Here is a 20186-nt window from a genome sequence, read left to right on the forward strand (position 1 = left end):
CTTAATTACATCAAATTCTAAGTTAAGTAATTTGATCAATTTATTATTTACCGTATATACTCGAGTATAAGCCGACCCGAATATAAGCCGAGGCCCCTAATTTTACCCCAAAAAACTGGGAAAACGTATTGACTCGAGTATAAGACTAGGGTGGGAAATGCAGCAGCTACTGGTAAATTTCTAAATAAAATTAGATCCTAAAAAAATTATATTAATTGAATATTTATTTACAGTGTGTGTATATAATGAATGCAGTGTGTGTGTATGAGTGCAGTGTGCATGAGTGCAGTGCGTGTATGAGTGCAGTGTGTGTGTGTATGAGTGCAGTGTGTGTGAGTGCAGTGTGTGTGAGTGCAATGTGTGTGTGTGAGTGCAGTGTGTGTGAATGCAGTGTGTGTGAATGCAGTGTGTGTGAGTGCAGTGTGTGTGAGTGCAGTGTGTGTATATGAATGAAGTGTGAGTGTGTGATGCAGTGTGTGATGCAGTGTGTGTTTGTGTATGTGTTGGTGGGGGTGGGCATTTGATATATTATTAATTATTTTTTTTTTATATTATTATTTTTTTGGGTATTATTATTTATTATTTAATTATTATTAATTTTTTTTTAAATTATCTTTTTTTTTCGTCCCCCCTCCCTGCTTGCTAGCTGGCCAGGGAGGGGGGCTCCTTCCCTGGTGGTCCAGTGTCATTGGCAGTTCAGTGGGGGGAGAGGGGGGCTGGCAGAGCTGTACTTACCTTTCCTGCAGCTCCTGTCAGCTCTCTCCTACTCCGCGCGGTCTGTGCAGCTCCCTCTGTCAGCTCCCAGTGTAAGTCTCGCGAGAGCCGCGGCTCTCGCGAGACTTACACTGGGAGCTGACCGAGGTGCTGAACGGACGGCGCGGAGGAGGAGAGAGCCGACAGGAGCTGCAGGAAAGGTAAGTACAGCTCTGCCAGCCCCCACAGCCCCCAGTCTGTATTATGGCAATGCAAATTGCCATAATACAGACTCTGACTCGAGTATAAGCCGAGTTGGGGTTTTTCAGCACAAAAAATGTGCTGGAAAACGAACCACTAATTCTACCTAATTCTTTCAAAATCCAACTCTGTTGCAATGTTATGTATTGTATTGTTGTATTGTCTTGTAAACTTGTTTAAATTAATGTATTGTAAGTTATGTAAATGTATTACGTTTTGTTTGTATGTCTTTACCTTCTATGTAAGAAATCTATATCAATGGAAGATTTGATTATATTTACTGAAGTGTAAAGTAATATTGGTAGTATTGTTATTTAAAAAGAAAAATGTTGGGGGCCGGGGCCTGACTGTCATGGAGCACAGATGTGTTTCGCAGGAGCTCCTCCACAGTCTTAGCATTGACAAAGACATAGGGCCCATTCAGCCTGATTACGGGACCACCTGGAGCCCACTCCGGCGCCTAACATTGCTGGGCCCGGTAGCAGGGGTCGGTGACCTAATGAAAGCCGAGCAAAACCACTAGCGAGAGCATGCGGCCTAGTATGCACCGGGCGGGGGAGGCGGCCGCTCTTCCGCTCCGTAGACACTCAGCGACTGCTATAGAGGAGCAGATGCCCCGTTACCCCCCCTGGGACCATCGGGGGTGATCACAGTCCAACTCGGGAGAGGGAAACCCCACAGGGGAGAAGGAGAGGTGAAGGCTGGCAGGCAAGCAACTAAACCCACTACTGACCCACCCCTAATGGCGGACACCTTGTGCCTCCCTCGCAACCAAGATCCCACTACAGAGACCATGTTTCAGGCGAAACTAGAGGCCATCCTAGCGGCTTTCTGGAGAAAACTGGAGAGACAGGCACTGCAACAGGTCCTGCTACAGGCAAGCAGCCCCTTACCCGAATGGCGCCCTGCACGAGCAAAGAGCATACCCACGGCTCTCGCAGGGAAGAGGAGCCCGCGGAGAAGGCAGCCCAGGTCTCACGTGTCTTATCAGCACAAGCAGCGGCAAAAGCAAAGCCAAACACGGGGGAGACTTGCGCCTGCACCCAGCCGAGGGTCTCCGGTGATCCTGGCAGACAATGCCCGAGGGACTGCTCGGCTCCACATGGCAAGACCGGAGCCCTAAGACATGAAGCACATCGCTAAACTGCCCACACGCAAGTTATTTTGCCTGACCACATTACAGAATCTCGCATACCAAGGAGGTCAGGCGCCAAGACAAGGGATAGGGTGAAATCCCACAGAGGTACCACCAGTGCATTTCAGTTACCACCATGCCCTTAATCCGCCGGCTGATTTGCACCAACCCTGGCATGGACTGTTTGCGCCACATTACCTACTCGGATGACTACCCTTACAACCCTGAAAGTACCTAGTGACCATGGCGCCCTGCCCGAGCTCAACCGCATTATTTTTAAGCATTATTCTCTGGGCTGGACTTGGACTATAACCCCCATAACTACCATCCGGGGACCAATACACATGGAACCTGCTTATTCCCAAGTTCCCCACAGGGGCATCTATCTCCTGCAGAAATAACCCATGGTTATATATGTCATGTCACTATATATGTCTATACATGTTCCTAGCCTAGTAACCAATGGCACTCTAACTGCCTCCCTACCTAGCCTGTTTACCTAACACTAAATGACCCTGAGCCCTAGTGCAGATCAAATGTTGTTTTATGCAGTTTTGTCATAGCTAAACGTGTACCTAACCTGCTCACATGAGCTAAACAGGAGAAAACACTTGAAAAGCGACATCAATATATATATATATTAAAACATGCAGTAGAACCTAATGCCTAGCTAAGATACCACCATGTTAGAATACTTGTTCACCCAAGCAAGGTTAGCATTATAAACCAGATTAGCAATGTTTTAATCTCTAGAACTAATACTCTGTTATTTCATGTTATCTTGTTTGACCTAACTTTGTATCACACCTTTTTTGATAAGCAGATCTGGAGACACTACTTGACAAGCGACAATAATACATTTAAAAATGTGCAGTATCTTCTAATGCCTACCTACGGTACCACTATGTCTGAATAACCGCTTACCCTAGCTGTTGGAGCATTGTAAGCCTGTGTTCTATCCTTGCACAAAGAAAATAAAGAATAAAAAAAAAAAAATAATAATAATCAAAAAATTTTGAATAAAAAATAATGGATCAAAAAAAAAATGGTTCAGCGCTAATCAACAGAAATAGTCAGCAACCCTAAAACCCTTTATAGAATATACAGAAAAAAAAAGGCTGCACCAATAGACAATATAAAAAATTAATAGATTTTTGGAATAAACAGGAAATAAGTCAATGTGATAGCCCTCACAAATCATAGTCTTGTGATAGTAGACGTTTAGTCTTTAGTACAGCAAGGACTTTTCTTTGGGTATGGTAGCTGTCTATTTTATTTTATAGAGCCTTAGCCAGCTCTAGTGTGTATAGCGTGTTGTGGTATAATCCCCACTTATAGGATATATTGGAGTTGTCCGTTTGGTTCACGATGACAGGTACCCAGGTAGAAATAGATAAGGCGACAGATAGTGCTCTCAATAAAAAGTGATGTATATGATAAAAATAGTTAAAATATGCTCACAAATATGGCAGACTAACTGCTCTATGACAGTGTTGGTGGTTTGACCCCACCTAGGATTGCTTTGGAGTAGAGATAAAATATGCCAGGAAGTATGAAAACAGTATTAAAACTAAATTAAAAAAAAGTAATTGGCACAGCACACAAGTGTAGTGACCAAAAGCCTTTAATAGTTAAAATACAAAGTAATAACATCCATTAACACGTTTTTACCAGTATGGAATTTTTAAAATTTAGTAAAAAAAAAAAAAATTACCCACATCAGTACAAGTAAGCTTGTACCCAGTGGTGTATTTTGAATTCATGCTGCCCTAGGCATGACGAAACTCAGGCAACCCCCTAATCAAAATTTGCCACACCCCTTCCTGTCAAAGCTGCACCTCTTCCTATTTAGGACCAACATGCACTGACATACACACACATACAGACACACACACTCACTGACAGACACACACACACATTCACTGACAGACACCACACTAACAGACACACTCACAGACATACACTGAAAGACACACCCATTTACTTACAGACACAGGCACTCACCAGACATTCACTGAAAGACACGCACACTTACTCACAGACATACACTGACAGACACACACACTTGCTAACATACATACACTGGCAGACACACACATTCACTGACAGACACACTCACTAACAGACATACACTGGCAGACACAGACACATTCATTAACAGACATACACTGGCAGATATATGTATTTATATCTGACCCAATCATCTGGGGTGGCAAGACATAGCCCCTTACATATTATTGGTCAATATATATATTTGTTTTTTCTAATATAAAATATTCCTTTCAGAGTCAAACATTCAATTATACAGTAAGCATACTCACATGCAGACACAGACCATCTCACTGACATACGCAAGCTCATTGATACACAGCGTCATAGACAAACAATCTCACTGATATATATAAGCTCATTGACATAAATACACAAGTTTACAGATGCACACAAATAGGCTCACTAACAGACAATCTCACTGACATGCACAGACAAGCTTATTGGCATACACACACACAAATGTAGTACAGACAAACTCTGACACGCACAAACTTACTACAGACAAGCTCTGACCTGCACAAGCTTACTACAGACAAGCTCACTCACTAAAATGCACACACACACAAGTTCACTCATTAGCAGGCACACACACAACCTCTCTCACTAGCAGACATATACACACAGACAAGCTCACTCACTAGCAGGCACACACAAGCTCTCTCTCACGCGCAGGCACACACACACACAAGCTCTCTCACTAGCAGACACACACACACAGACAAGCTCACTCACTAGGAGGCACACACACACAAGCTCTGTCACTAGCAGGCACACACACACAAGCTCTCTCACTAGCAGACACACACACACAAACAAGCTCACTCACTTGCCAGCACACGCACACACACAGGCAGGGCTGGCGCCACCGTTAGGTGAACTAGGCATTCGCCTGCTGGGGGTGCCCACCGGGAATTTCCTGGTGGGCTCAACCCGTCTTGAGTCCTGTCACAGTATGGCAGAGCAGGCACCTTCTTACCTTGATGACAGGTGCCTGCTCTGCCATAAAATTCCGGTGACTGGAGGAGAGGGGGGAAGGAGAAGGCAGCGAGGGAGGCTGTTCTTGCAGCCTCTCACTCCTCCCTCACGCGCCCTCTGTGATGCCGTGAGCCGGAATATGACGTCATTCCGGCCCCGGCATACTAAACGGCAGGCGGGAGGAGTGAGGAGCTGCCCCACACTGGATCCTAGGGAGGTGAGTGTTTAAGTGTTTGTCAGTGAGTGTGTGTGTGACACCGAGTGTCTGCCTGTGTGTGTGTGTGTGTCAGTGAGTGCCTGTGTCTGTCAGTGAGTGTCTGTCAGTGAGTGAGTGTATGTCTGTCACTGAGTGTCTGTCTGTGTGTGTGTCTCTCAGTGAGTGAGTATATGTCTGTCAGTGAGTGTGTGTGTGTCTCTCTCTCAGTGAGTGAGTATATGTCTGTCAGTGAATGTGTGTGTCTGTCAGTGACTGTGTGTGTCTATCTGTCTGTCACTGAGTGAGTGTATATCTGTCAGTGAGTGAGTGTATGTCTGTCAGTGAATGTGTGTGTCTGTCAGTGACTAAGTGAGTGTATATCTGTCAGTGAGTGTGTGCATCAGTGAGTGAGTGTATGTCTGTCACTGAGTGTCTGTGTGAGTGTGTGTGTCAGTGAGTAAGTGTATGTCTGTCAGTGTGTGTGTGTTTGTCTGTCATTGAGTGAGTATGTCTGTCAGTGAGTGTGTGTGTGTGTGTGTGTGTGTCAGTGAGTGTGTATGTATGTCAGTGAGTCTGTGTGTATGTCTGTCAGTGAGTGTCTGTGTGTGTGTCTGTCAGTGATTGAGTGTATGTCTGTCGGTGAGTGTGTGTGTGTCAGTGAGTGTGTGTGTGTATGTCTCTCAGTAAGTGTCGGTGTGTGTTTGTCAGTGAGTGAGTATATGCATGTCAGTGTGTGTGTGTGTGTGTTTGTCTGTCACTGAGTGAGTATGTCTGTCAGTGAGTGTGTTTGTATCAGTGAGTGAGTGTGTATGTCTGTCAGTGAGTCTGTGTGTATGTTTGTCAGTGAGTGTCTGTCAGTGATTGAGTGTATGTCTGTCAGTGAGTGTCTGTGTGTGTGTGTGTGTGTGTGTGTGTGTGTCAGTAAGTGAGTGTATGTGTGTCAGCTTGTGTGTGTCTGTCAGTGAGTGACATGAAGGGGCGGCAAAATTGATCTTTGCCTAGGACAGCAGAAATCCTTGCACCGGACCTGCACACAGACAAGCTCACTCACTAGCAGGCATACACACACACACAAGCTCATTTACACACACACACAATCAGGCACACACACACACACACACAGACAAGCTCACTTGCTAGCAGGCACACACACACAGACAAGCTCACTCACTAGCAGGCACACACACACACACAGACAAGCTCACTCGCTAGCACACACACACACACACACAATCACTGTCATGGCTGAAGCTTACCTGGTAGGTGAAGTTTCCATTTTGTAGCCTCTTCCTTCCGGCGAGCAACGTGTGGGGGCGGGGCTTACGCGAGGGAGGCGGAGCTATGTTCAGGAGGCGGGGCTTGTGTGCGGAGGCAGGGCATGCAGCCGAAATTAAGGTTAATTGTGCTGGGAGACTGACAGGGCTGATCAGGGCTGATCAGGGCTGTCAGACCGGCCCCAGGTACCGCAGCCCACCGGGAATTTTCCCGGTATCCCGGTGGGCCAGTCTGGCCCTGCTGCACAATGTGTGTGAGGGGCACATAGTGCAGCAGGGGGTGTGAGGGGCACATGATGCAGCAGAGTGTGTGAGGGGGATATGGGGCAGGAGGCGCTGCAAGGGGTAAAAAAAATATATATAATTCTAAATTATTTAAAATGTATGTTGACAGTGGTAATCAGTTTCCCTTGTGGTCTGGTGATTGAACATGCAGACCACACGCACTGGGCCAATACCATGGCAACACTCTGATACAAAGGCTGAGGATCCCCTCTTTTTAACTTTGGTCTGGCGAGTGAGGGTGTTCTTTGATCTCCACATCAGTCTCTACTGTCTCTGAGCCTGCAATCAGACAGCGTTGGCTCTGCAGGGGCCAATCGGGGAAATCATTGCATCTTCCTTGTTGGTTTCAGCCCATGACCACCACGGCCTAGTTTGCCAAGTTTTCACAATGGTCAGCCTAAGCCTGGCTTCAATTAGAATTTATTGAACACACATAACCAACAGAGCAATGTTTTGGTCTCACAACCTGTCACAAGCCCTTCAATTCAGCTATGTCTACCTTAAACTTAAATTGAGTGCTTGTTTGTGAACTGTTTGAGTGCATGTTTGTGAGCAATAAGAAAACTTGCACTTACTGACACATATTCCCAAAGACACATACAAAGACTCTGATTGACAAACACACACATCTTCATCTGCACACAAACATACAGATTTACACAGCCTAATTGTTCATCAAACACAGTTCATGCCTCCTAACAAGCAGGGTGCTGGTAGGAGTGGATAGTGAAGGGAGCAGGCCAGTGATGTAAATGCTATTGAGGGCAGACCATGCAGAAAGTATTGTTGTCTCTGCCAGATCCTAGTGACTTGAGTACTGCACAAGTGCGTGTAATGATGCGCTTGTGCTACACTTTTCCCTGGTGTCCCAAAAGCGGTACACCAGGGAATCACTTCCCTGCTTTCAATGAGAGCATCCACCTTGCTTATGAGGTGTGTGAACACTGGCATTACTGTGGCCAAAACTTTCTGACACATCCCTAAATGATTTAAGAACTACCACTAGCTGGCCCACTATTGTCCAATCCTCACACCCCAGTGGGAGAAAACACCAGTGTACTGGCTGGAATATAGACTATGGATTGTCACTGTTCCAAAATTCTTAATAGCATGTCTAAAGTGGAGCGCCAATGCATGCTCACATCAGGCAACAGATGGCAAAGCCGTCTTTTCTCTTTCTCATGCTTCAAGAACTGGCTAGCCTTCAAACTACTATGGTCACGTATGGTTGTGTTACCTCCTGAATTGCAGCCTTCACTACAAGATGTAGGATATGTGCAGAACAGTGTACACCTACGAAGGAACCATCCAACAGAACTTTGACCATGTTAGTAGCTCTGTGGTTGACCACAAACCCAATGTGCCTTCTGCCTGTTCTACCACTATTTGTATGATTACCTGTGAAACAGATCCCCTATACTCCGTCTAAGTAGTTCTCCCAAGACCCAAGTGAAGCAGTGATTAAAGCACTGAGCTACCCAAAAAATCAGCCAAGACTTTATGAAGGGTACAAGAAGACTGGTTTATTATGGCCCAGTGACCAGCTTATATACACAGACCCCCAGCAGGGGGTCTCCGACAGTAATATAGTAAACCACTCCCACAACATGCCCAGGACACTCCCACAACACGCCCAGGAGTCTCTTTGTCTGGGAAATAATTTTGTGTACTTTGCTTAACTAATTATCTCCCAACACTAGAGTTACAAAATATAAAACATAAAATAATAAAAATACATACAACACATATAGAAACCACCACAAATATTATATCTGTATAGCCTGGATTTGAGCTCCCAAGTTGTCCAAATAGCGCTCAGATCCTACGAACACAGCTGAATCGCCACCGGGGTAAAGTTTTAAAGTTTCGGGAGTTCCATACGAACAAACTGTCGAATGGTTTCCCTGGCTAATAGGTAGCGATTGTTCGCCTTGTTCGTGCGAACAATCCTACCGAACAGTGCTCTCCTTACTTGTCATGGAAAGAAGCAGGCGTTCATGTGATTTTATCGGTGTTCGCGAGGTCGAGTGTCTGACTTATAGTTCCAGACACTTGACGACCAAGTCCTGCTGCCTGCGTTTGTGTGACAAGATGACTGCCCTTTTCTCCAGCGCGGTGGTCAGTGTTCGGTAGACTGTAATTGCCGAACTGGGGAAATGTATTTGTGTTCGAGAAACTATATACCACAAACTAGGAGGGAAATGTCTTGCCAACACACTGTATATGGCCCATAGTCGGTGGGCAGGAGGCCAGCTACAACACTCCTCCAGGAGTTCATGGCAAATGTCCAGGGTAAGAAGCGTTTGTCACAACCTGGAAAATGTTTTCTAAAGTGTGGCTTTCTTCCATCACTTCAGCATGTAGCAGTAGAGATCAATAGCACTAGTATCCTACAAACCTACATCTAGCCTTCCATGTTACAAAAGGGTGAATCTAATTCACTACCTCCACCATACCCGTGACAGCATACTAGTACTAGTGAGAAGACACATTACCCTTCCCCTAGTAGTCACTTCTTTGTTGCATAATTTACACTTTGAAGTGCAATGCATTTTCTTCAATCCTTTGTTTTACTGCTACTTTAGATGATTTTGCAGGGGAGCTAAAGCAAAAAATAGCCTTTAAACTAGCACTTGGTTGAATAACGCTAATGGAATTTAAGAAATACCACTAGTGAGTGTTAAAGGTAGTGGTGGTGGGGTTGATGGTAACAATGGATGATTTACTTGTGTCAGTGGTCGCAGTGTTACTACTGTTTCCTACTGTTTCCTACTGGATGAGGCAATTTGAAAGTAGAGAGAGATGGCCATGGTGGAGAAGATGCAAGAAAATAGTGCACACTAATTGGAGAAAATAGTGGGCCCCTGACTGTCTGTAGATTCTCCTCTTGTAATTCCTCTGGCTTAGAGTCGAGTTCCTCTTGGGACAGGCAATATGTGCAGAGGTGGGGAAAAGAGCAATATCATTACCAGGTTCATTACCAAACACCACAACCATACATTGTGTTCTCTACTCGTTCATTAGAGCTACCTGTTCTACTCTACCTGTTCATTAGAGCTTTTCGCCGATGTCACCAAAGAACAAGACTCTGCTGAGCTCTCCCTTAGTTGCTTCTTGGTGGGGCTAAAAGAAGCAGGAAGTAACCTTGGGAATGGCAATAAGTCCACTGGTTTCATCAATCGCTTGCTTCAACCATAAAGCACAAAATGTATCATGGCTCAACTAGCTGTGGTAGAAGGAGCTGCAGTGCTTGTGGAAACAGCAGCAAATGTTATGGAGGAACTGGTAGTCATATTTGTGGGCATAGCCAACTGTTTTGCTGCACATACAGAGCAAAGGATTCATAGGAAAATACTGTGCTAATTGTCTTTATGACCATGGCACACTAATGCTTTTAATGCACGATCTGTCAACATCGATTCCCTATTTTAACAACATTTTTAATGTTCTGTGCGCATTTGCCATACCTAAGAAGATACTGCGTTATGCACTTTTTTGTCTGTATTGTATTGAAGATTTGTGAAAATCAAATAAAAATGACAGTGTATTGTATACTAAACTTTACTTTTTGAAAATTGTGACTTCAAGCAATCAGTATTCTGCTCACAGGCCACATGTCTAACAACAACTTCTAGTATTATGAATGAGGTAACTATTAATCATTAATAATTCATTTGTTATTAAAATATGTTTTTACATATTGTTTTTAGTGTTGACATTTTTGGAGGATTTGTATTTTTTTCAATAAACTGCATCAAACACCTGCATTCTGTAGCAAATATAGTGTCAGTTTTTAAAGGCAGGTCTCTGTTTTATATTACAGGTAGTCCATCAGGGCATGCTATGGGTTCCTCTGCTGTGTATTATGTGATGGCATGTGCTGTTCTCACTATGCTTCTAAACAACAACTCTTCTTTCAAAAGCAAGTGAGTAATATGTGAATTTCACTTTTACGTAAATACTTATTTTTGCGTATAGAATATATTTAAACTAACACTGAGTTCCCAAATAAATCTATTTAAAAGCCCTCATCTCAATGTTTGGCTTAATAGCACATGACCGGTGTTGGCCTATATATTGTATAAAGGTATAGGATGTATAATTTCTCCAGATTATTCAGTCCTCCCAACATTTTAAATAGAGAAAGAGGGACACTTATTTTAGAGATGTGAGTGGGGGTGTGGTCAGGGCCCTACTCTGAGAAATTTTAGGTGATTTACTAACAACAGTTTATTCAATGGCAAATGAAATTTAGAACAAAAACAATGTATCTTATTTACAGAGACTGATAATTTATCTCATTTATTGTAGTTTAAAGACACATTACTGTGAGTATTAATGCTGTGGAGCTCTGTTAGACACACCAATATAACCTAGGTTAGCAGGACACAGGTACCAAATAGATACTGTCCTATCAAATACATATGGCTGCTTACCGGTAAATGTTTTCAATGTATAGGATTCTGCATTTATAATAGTCAGCTCCTGGCCCATTTAAGCTCTTAATCCTGCACTGCATAGTATAGTACCGAAATGCAGCATTCCCGCATTAGCATATTATATAATATATTACTGAATGGCTTGGATGTGAATAGGATAATATATATATTTTTATTTCGTTCTTAGTTTATTAGCTACCCACAGTCTGTAGACTTAATTGTTCTGCTCAATTTACTATGAAAACTCCTCATAACTATTTTAACTTTAATTTTGTTAGGTGTCTGCGAATGGCACTGTGGTCACTTTTCTGGGCAGTCCAAATTAATGTATGCTTGTCTAGAGTATTTGTAGCTGCACATTTCCCTCATCAAGTCATTTTTGGTGTAATTTCAGGTGAGTCACATTTTATTATTATTTTTTCTCCCTAAATTTATGTGATACAAAAAAACATTGATTCAAATAAAATCTGCTGTTAAAACAGGACTGAGTTTCTATATGCAAACAGAATATTTCCCCACACAGAGCAACATAATGCATAAGACCATTCTGTATCCAAGTCTTAGTTTCTGAGGTACAACATAAAATCTATCCTTATACAGAGCAATAAACTGCATAATACCAACCTTTATCCAGGGCTGAGTGATAGGGCACAAACTGTATCACCTCTTGGCACAGAGTAAATGTAATAGTGACAGATTTATAAACAGATAATGTGTATCACACATTACATATTTCTCACATCTATTTATGTGTCAATTCCCACACTTGTTGATAGAGGTGCTGACTTCAAATCACTATTCAATATATTTCAGACCTAAGTGCATAGCCTCAGTTCTCCTCTGTAGTGTGGGTGACTTGGAGTTATCAGCTTTCTACACATGAAAGCTGTTGGCTAAAATTTAACTCCAGAAAGCCATTGCTATGTTTTGTGATGACACGTGCAACTGTGTTTTTTAGACACTGAATGGAACACTATAGTTTAGGAACACAAACATGATTTCCGAACGCTGTAGTGATCCTCTACCTATGTAGGTATCCACTCCCCTGCATGTATTTAAAAAGTAAGATTTACTTTTTTGCAACCAAAGGCAGGGCCGGACTGGGAAAACAAATCGGCCTAGGCATTTTTTGAATCACAGCAGCCCACTGAGAAGGGGCCAGAGAGGGGGATGTTTTGTAACAAAAAGCACGCCCCTCTCAAGTGAAATGTTGGGTCAATGCTCTTCCAGGGCAGCCCTTGCACAAAGTCCTGCTGAAGAGCTCTCGCATGAGAAAAAGTGCAAGCAAATTCATTAACTTGTCTCTAGTGTCTCAATAAGTGGGATACCAGAGGACAGTATGGCCAGGAAAGTGTATTGTGCAGTGTATTGTGTTTGGAGCCTGCTTGTGTAATTTCATGTGTGTAGAGTGAGTTCGTTATGGTGTGGCGTTTTGTATAAATGTCGGTTTCAGTTGTGTTGTGTTTGTGGTGTAATATGTGTGTGCATACAGGATCCAGAGTGTGCATGTCAGGAATGTAGTGTGTGTAAGATGTGCAGTGTGTGCCTATAGGGGATCTATGGTGTGTAGAGGTTGTAGCATGTGTGGAGGACCCTAAGTATGTATAGGAGATTTAGTTTGTGTAAAGGAATCAGAGTGTGTATAAGGATTTTAATATGTGCAGAAGATCCAGGGGTGCAGTGTGTGGGGGGATGCAGTGTGTGTGGAGGGGGGAGGGGTGCTGTGTGTTTGTGTGTGGGGTGCAGTGTGTGGGGGATTGCAGTATGTGTTAAGTGTGCAGTATGTGTGGTGTGCAGGGTGTGCAGTGTGTGTGTGTGTGGGGGGGGGGTGCAGTGGATCAGATTAAAGAACATATACATGTGTATTTTTTTTTTAATATATAGTTTATATCCCCCCTCCCTTCTTACCTTTGCCTAGGTAGGGGGGGCATTGCCAGCAAGCCCTGGTGGTCTTAGTGAGGAGTGAATTATAGCCTGTGGCTCCTATGGTCGGAGTGTTGCCGCTGTTACCATGAGTGTGGTCATGGTAACAGCGGCAACACCCCCGACCTCATGAGAAGAACTTGGCAGAGACTAGAACTCCCCCAGGTCCTCTCTCTCCTCTTCCTCACCTGCTGGCTGCCCATTTCAATGCCTTTGGGCTGGTGAAGGAGATCTACACAGCAGGTCCGGTGTATTGCTAGCACTGGTCCTGCCTGTGGCCTGACCTGCGGCATGCCAGTCTCTGTGCTGGCTGTCCACAGGGTAAAACTGTGCATGAGCAGCAAAATGCCACGCTGCACCAGTGAAATGCTCTCAATGAGTTTTCTGAGCTATAACTGAGCTATTTAGTTGCTCCAATGGCCATTGGAGGGAATGCCCGTCTGCCAACGTCAAGACAGACCCCCCTAAACGGGTCCTAACAGTGGTATGCAAAGTAGTGTTTATAAGAAAGTAGTAAAAAAGATGGTCAGGCATTACATAATTCAAAACGCATGACAGTATATTCCTAATGCCCACTTCTAGTGTTAAAGACCGTTTTTCAATTTTCTCTTTGATGAATCCTGACCAAATTATGAGCACTCCTGGGGTCTAGTTTGCTAAACACCGTAGAACCTTGCAATTTATCAAACAACTTTTTTACTAGAGGGATCAGATAAGCATTCTTTACAGTGATATGGTTTAAACTTTTATAATCAATGCAGGGCCTAAAATCCCCTCTTTTTTGGAAACAAAAAAAGAACCTGCCCCAGCAGGAGCCCGTTCTAATATATTCCTCCATCACTTTGTTCTCTACCTCCAGGAAGCATAGAGCCGGGTAAAAAAAATCAATGGCACAGTCGTATCACCGATGGAATGGTAGCTTCTCTGGCTCTTTTTTTTCAAACACCTCTCTAAGAACAGTAAACTGTACAGGTATACTAGTAGACAGAAGAGCAGTGCTGGGTACAATAAGGGTATGAGTAGGTATGACTCTTTGTAGACAAGTTGCCCTACGTGTAGACTCCCAGAAGGTAATTTTCCTCTTTTGCAGCTAATACAATGTAAAAAAAGACAGCCACAAAAAGACCCATCTTCACGTATTGAAGGTTCCATGAAGATTCCACCACTCCCCTCTCCCCTCCCCTCCACCCAACCCCCCCCCCCCACCGAATTTTCTTAATTCCATCTTCTTTCCATTTCCTGCATTTAGAATTGAGAATGAAAAGAAGCATGTTCTGCCTGTGTGAGTCGGTTCCCCTGAGATTCTCACAAGCGACAACCCATGATCCCTGATGTTACACTGATTCTGTTTCTCTCTTTGCCTTCAAACAGTTACTACTGTGCATCTTAGTTTAGTTTAGTTTAAATCTTCCAGAGTCGATCTCGAAGCCGAGAAATTGGATGACTCTGGATGGGGACAGTGACGATTTTTCTTGGTTTATGACAAACCCCAAGGATTAGATTAATCCAGATGTATAGTTCGTCTGCGAACGTAGCCTGGATGCATCTTCGCAGAGAAGTAAGAGGTCGTCGAGGTAGATCAAACAACGGATGCCCCTTTCTCGAAGATGTGCGGTGACTGGTTTGAGCAGTTTGGTGAAGCACCACGGGGCGCAATTCAGGCCGAATGGAAGGCAGGTGAATTGGAAAATCCGGTGGTGCCAATGAAAGCGGAGAAACTGACTGGATGGGTGTACTGGTACCGAGAGGTAAGCGTCCTTGAGGTCGAGACGAGTGAACCAATCGCCTGGTCGGAGAATGTCTCTGAGGAGGTGAATCCCTTCCATTTTGAAATGTCTGTAGATAACGAAAGAGTTCAGTTGACGGAGATTGATTACTGGGTGAAAGTCCCCTGATTTCTTCTTGACTAGGAAGATGGAGCTGAGGAAACCTTCGTCTAGAGGAGCGAGTTGAATTGCCCCTTTTGTTAGAAGAGAACGTAGTTCTGAATCTAGAAGAAGACTCTGAGACTTTGACATTTTTGGATAGTGAGGATAACCTATTTGAGAAGGGAGAGAGTGAAACTCTATGGAATAACCCTGAACTGTGTTTAGGACCCAGGTATCTGAAGACAGTGTCTTCCACATGTCTACACAGTGTGATAACCTGCCCGCATGATAAACAGTAAAAAGGTGAAAGGAAGGAAATCTCACCTGTTGGGTATCTGTTGTGTCCGCGGGATCTGTATCCTCTTCCTCTATCCGCCCTTTGGGTGTAAGAGCCTCTTGTTTGATAGTTGGGGAAGAATGATGAAGTTGGGGTTCTCTGGCGTTGGTTTGTGGTCCAGAAACGGCTGACTGTATGACCCCTTGTACGGCCAGCCCTGCCAAAAACCCGTGAGGGTTGATGATGAAATACCCTTTTCATGGATGACTGCGCCTTGTTTAGTGTGGCGTATAGGTTTACATGCTTATGTAATTCTTTAATATATGGTTCTCCAAACAATAGACCCTTTGCTTTGGGGCCCAATTCTTTGGTTCCCAAGTCAGCTAACTTGGCATCCATACACAGCAGCACTGCTTTTCTACGCTCAGTACAGAGGGATGTATTAGCATTGCCCAGCAGGCAAATAGAGCATAGCGCCCATTCTCTAATCACAGATGGGTCTAGAGGGCCTTCATTAGATAAGGCTTCATCAGCCCGTAGAAGAATTTTAGCTAGTGGTCCTAGGATATCTAGCATTTTGTCTTGGGTCAGGCGTAGGCTGCGCTCAATGCCCTTCTTTGGGTCACGGCCCGATCTGGCCAGATATGTGTAGAGCAGCATATCAAACTTCGGGGTCACCGTGACCTTATCCGGTAGAGTGGGTCTAGGGCATTCCGCTCGTAGTTTTTTTATGGATCTCCTGCTCTAGGGGTCTTCTGATCCAAAAATGAATATACTGGGAAAGATGGTCTGGTAGTGACCATTCAGATGATTGGGGATATCTAATTTGCCTCGGGTCAAACAGAGGCTGGCCAAGTGCATCCAGAAAAGATTCAGCGTCCCCAGATGGATTCGATCCGGGTATCGTAACTTCGGTTGGGAGTTCTCCCATGATAGATTGAGGGAGAGGTGCTCCTTTAAAGGATGTCTCGGGCCAGTCTTCCTTATCTTCTGAGGAGTGGCAGAATAGGCCAGTGTTAGAATGTATTTTAAGGCCGTCACGGAATATCACAGTTTGTTACAATTCCACATTGCAAGCTGTAATTGGGGGTCACCCAGTATAAATCACCTCAGGGAATACTTTTTCACACCCGTATAGAGGTATAGTGGCACAGACAAAGCGGGCCAATCATGGGCTGTATAAAATAACAGCAATCATATTTTAATTAGTTAAATAACCTTATACACATGCACAGTGTATATTTGAGATGTATCAATCATAAAGTATATTTGTGTTAAGGGCTCATGATAGTACAGAAGATACAAACACTGTTAGGTGTGGGATGGTATTAAAAGAGCAAGTCGGTTGTGGTGTGCCGAAACCGACGATGAGGTAGGCCTGTAAATAAAGAGGGCCCACCAAGAAGAAATGTAAGAAGAAGGAGTTAATAATGAGGAGTGGGTGGGAGGGTGATGCAGCGCTGACCTCGAACGGTATGGAGCCAGGTAAGGGGTGTCCCTTAAGTAGGGAGAAGGTGAGTCATACGCCCCTCCCACAATTACAGGCCAAAAGGCCTTAATACTTGTGTTAAGGGCTCATGATAGTACAGAAGATACAAACACTGTTAGGTGTGGGATGGTATTAAAAGAGCAAGTCGGTTGTGGTGTGCCGAAACCGACGATGAGGTAGGCCTGTAAATAAAGAGGGCAAAAAGTAGAAAATCACATTTATTACGAAACGAGCAATATACATACTTTAACCAGACATATCTTGAAAGGCATTTCTAACCTCTTGTACTGGGTTAGGTATGTATCTAGAGTATGCAGAAGACTTCCAGCGTCCTAGTGACTTGATAACATGTACTGGAATGTTTGCACTGGACGCTGTAGTGGCTGCTCCTATGCGGAAGGAGTGGCCCGAATAGTTAGTTGCTTTTAGGCCTAGTTGTGTAAGTAATGACCTGACGTGGGTCATGAAGGTGGTGGTAATGAGTACAGAACCTTGTAGAAAGAAAAGTGGTTGAGATGGTGATGCTGTTATAACCTGGGTATATGTGTCCAGTAATGTGACGGGGCACCATTCGTTGTGGGTAGGATAGTATCTAACCTCTACCGGAGGTGCGTGTTGATTGGTTTTAGAGTGATGCAGAGCCAAGATATAGTAATCCATGTGTTTCGTTAAGTGTGAGTGAAGCAGAATGTGAGTGTACTGGGTTGTATTGATGGCGGTAAATTCTCTTGGTCTTAAAAACCCATAAAAGGCCAAATAGATAGCTGTTTTAATAACAAGGTTTGTTTTGGTGGCAAAGGGTTTTAAATCTAGTAGTTTGGAAAGATCTTTGAAAATATTGATGTCTATGGGTAGCCTTTGTGCAGTACGTGGGGGTTCGGATCTCTGAATACCCCTAAGGATGTTTTTGATCTGGTAGGAGGACATGAAACTAGTGTTGTTTGGTTGTAATGTTAACATATGATGTTGTACGCCTGTTAGATATAGCTTGATTGTGTTGTATGATAATTTGAGTTTGAGGTGGCAAAAGGAAGCAAAACCCAACAAGGATGTCATAATGAAAGGTTGTGCGATATTGTGTGATTACAGAAATCTTTTGAATAGAAGGAAGGCTCTGTCATAGGTCTTCCGGGTATTGGATGATAGCGCTAATTGTGACAATGTCCGGCTGTGTTGCATGATAGCGTCTAATCCATTACTAGTTGTTGGAATGGTGGAGTGGTCGTGGCTGTGCGTGCAGCTGACAGAAGTATTTGTCGAAAAGCCTGTAAATTGAAACGAGACAAATGGTCAGCAGCCGTGTTGCATACACCTGGGACATGCACACAAACCAAGAAAAATTTGTGACACGCAGCCAGCCAGGTGAGTTTCCTCAAGAACCTCATAATGGTCAGTGATTTGGATCGACCTTTGTTGATGATGTGACATGTTGCTTGGTTGTCTGAGTAGCAACGTACTGACGCACCTGCCCATAGATGCCCCCATGTCACGGCAGCTGCCACAATGGGATATATCTCAAATAGAGCTGAGGTAGTTGAAAAATTCTCCAGGGGGGCGTGGTCTGACTGCCAAACCGAACGGTCGCATGTGTATGGAGCTCCCGACCAAAAGACCGACAAGCATAGCAAATATAGACACCCAGACCGGAATTACCGTACCCAGCAGTTACCTCAGGAGCCCTAAAGCCCGATGGGGAAAAAGACAAAGAAACCGAGGCAAGACATGCCCCGAATGGGCATGAACATCGGAGATTTATGGCGGCAGGCCCAAGGAGCACAAGGGCTCAAAATGGCGTCCATAACTGGGGACAGCTCGGACCTCTCTGATGATTTCTCCTATGGAACGGAGGAGGGATACATACCAGCTGCGGCGCCACTTCCACCACAGACCCCAGCCAAAGTGCAGGACACGGCTCCAGTGACGGCCACCCTATTAAAAGAACTTCTAGCGGGGCTGCAAAAGAATTTACAGGCCGACATGGCAACTATCCGACAAGACCTCAAAGGCCTGACGGGCCGAATAGGGGCGCTGGAAACAAACTCACTCACCTGCAAGCAGCAGCTCACAACCCTCCAACAAGAGGTTAGAGATCTGCAAACTTTAACCTGCTCTTATGAGTGCCGTTTTGCCACCCTCGAAGATTCCCGCCGCCGGAACAATGTAAAGGTTAGAGGGGTCCCTGACAATGTGCCCGACGAGGAGCTCCCACACGTGGTGAGGAGGTTGCTGTCGGCCCTACTCACGCCCAAACAGTCCAGAGCAATGGACACAGAAAGCATTTTCCGAGTGCCCAAATCAACCAAGGCACCGGCTTCAGCAACCAGGGACATGATAATACAATTTGTCCGGGGAAAGGATAAAGCAGCCTTTTTAACCGCGCTGCGCGGCAACTCACCATTCGCCTTCGAAGGCATGACACTGACTTTCTACGCGGACCTGAGCGGCAACACCCTGGCATGGCGCCGGGAAATGCGCCCGATCACCACCCTCTTACAGCAGAATAAAATCACCTATCGATGGCGCCCGGCTCGCACCCTCTCAATCCTGCAAGGAAATACAACGCATACCATACGGGACCTCCGAGAGGCCACGATGATCCTGCAGCGTCTAGGAATTCCCCATCACTCCCTCAACACAGACGCCCCGAAACCAGCACATCACCCAACACACGGATGGAACCCGGGTGCCACGGCTGAGTTTACACCCAGACAGCCCGCCCAGGGCACACAGGACACTGCCAGAGCCTAATTCTCCAAAGGGCCGCCTGTCGCAGGCCGAACCCACGACATACCCATTTCACGGAAGGTGACTTGAATCACATTCCCACATGCATATTCCCATATGTTGGCTACACACCCTCGAAGTGGACACACATCCACAATGTGACCCTTATCCTTTGTTCTTTTTTGCCTTCTGATTATCGTTTTTTGTCTTTTGTTTTTCCTCGTATCTCCAGCCAAGGGGCTCCTTGGGCTGGACATAACCGAGCTGAATCCAAGGTCTGGCTAAGCTCCACCTTACGGAGACTACCGGCTGCACTGTCATGTTAAACGCATAGACTTTAGCACTGGGCCACGACAGGCTTTGCTATAATAATTTTACCGTTGTTATTGTTTAAATTGTTTAAATTGTTTAAACTGCTCTCTATGGCACGTAAAATAGGCTACACACACCACACCTCTCAGCAAACAACCAGGGGACTGGACAACCGAAGGCCACACCAATAGGGCACCTAGGCTACTCGTAACAGGATTGACCGTACTCGTATAACCAGTAATATATCCCCCAGATAGAGAGGAAAGGAAATGACACAATCGCA

The 20186-nt window shown here is 44.7% G+C and overlaps 1 protein-coding gene across 1 annotated transcript in view; it reads left to right on the forward strand.

Moving 5' to 3' along the window:
- Positions 1–20186, forward strand: part of LOC134614775 (glucose-6-phosphatase catalytic subunit 1-like) — a 92070-nt gene that overhangs the window by 56429 nt on the left and 15455 nt on the right. The window contains exons 3-4 of the mRNA XM_063458921.1: positions 10695–10797; positions 11589–11704. Coding sequence (XP_063314991.1) covers positions 10695–10797; positions 11589–11704 — 219 coding nt within the window. The remainder of the gene's footprint in view (positions 1–10694; positions 10798–11588; positions 11705–20186) is intronic.

This window comes from Pelobates fuscus, chromosome 6 (assembly GCF_036172605.1).
Source record: "Pelobates fuscus isolate aPelFus1 chromosome 6, aPelFus1.pri, whole genome shotgun sequence".
Taxonomy (NCBI): Eukaryota; Metazoa; Chordata; class Amphibia; order Anura; family Pelobatidae; genus Pelobates; species Pelobates fuscus.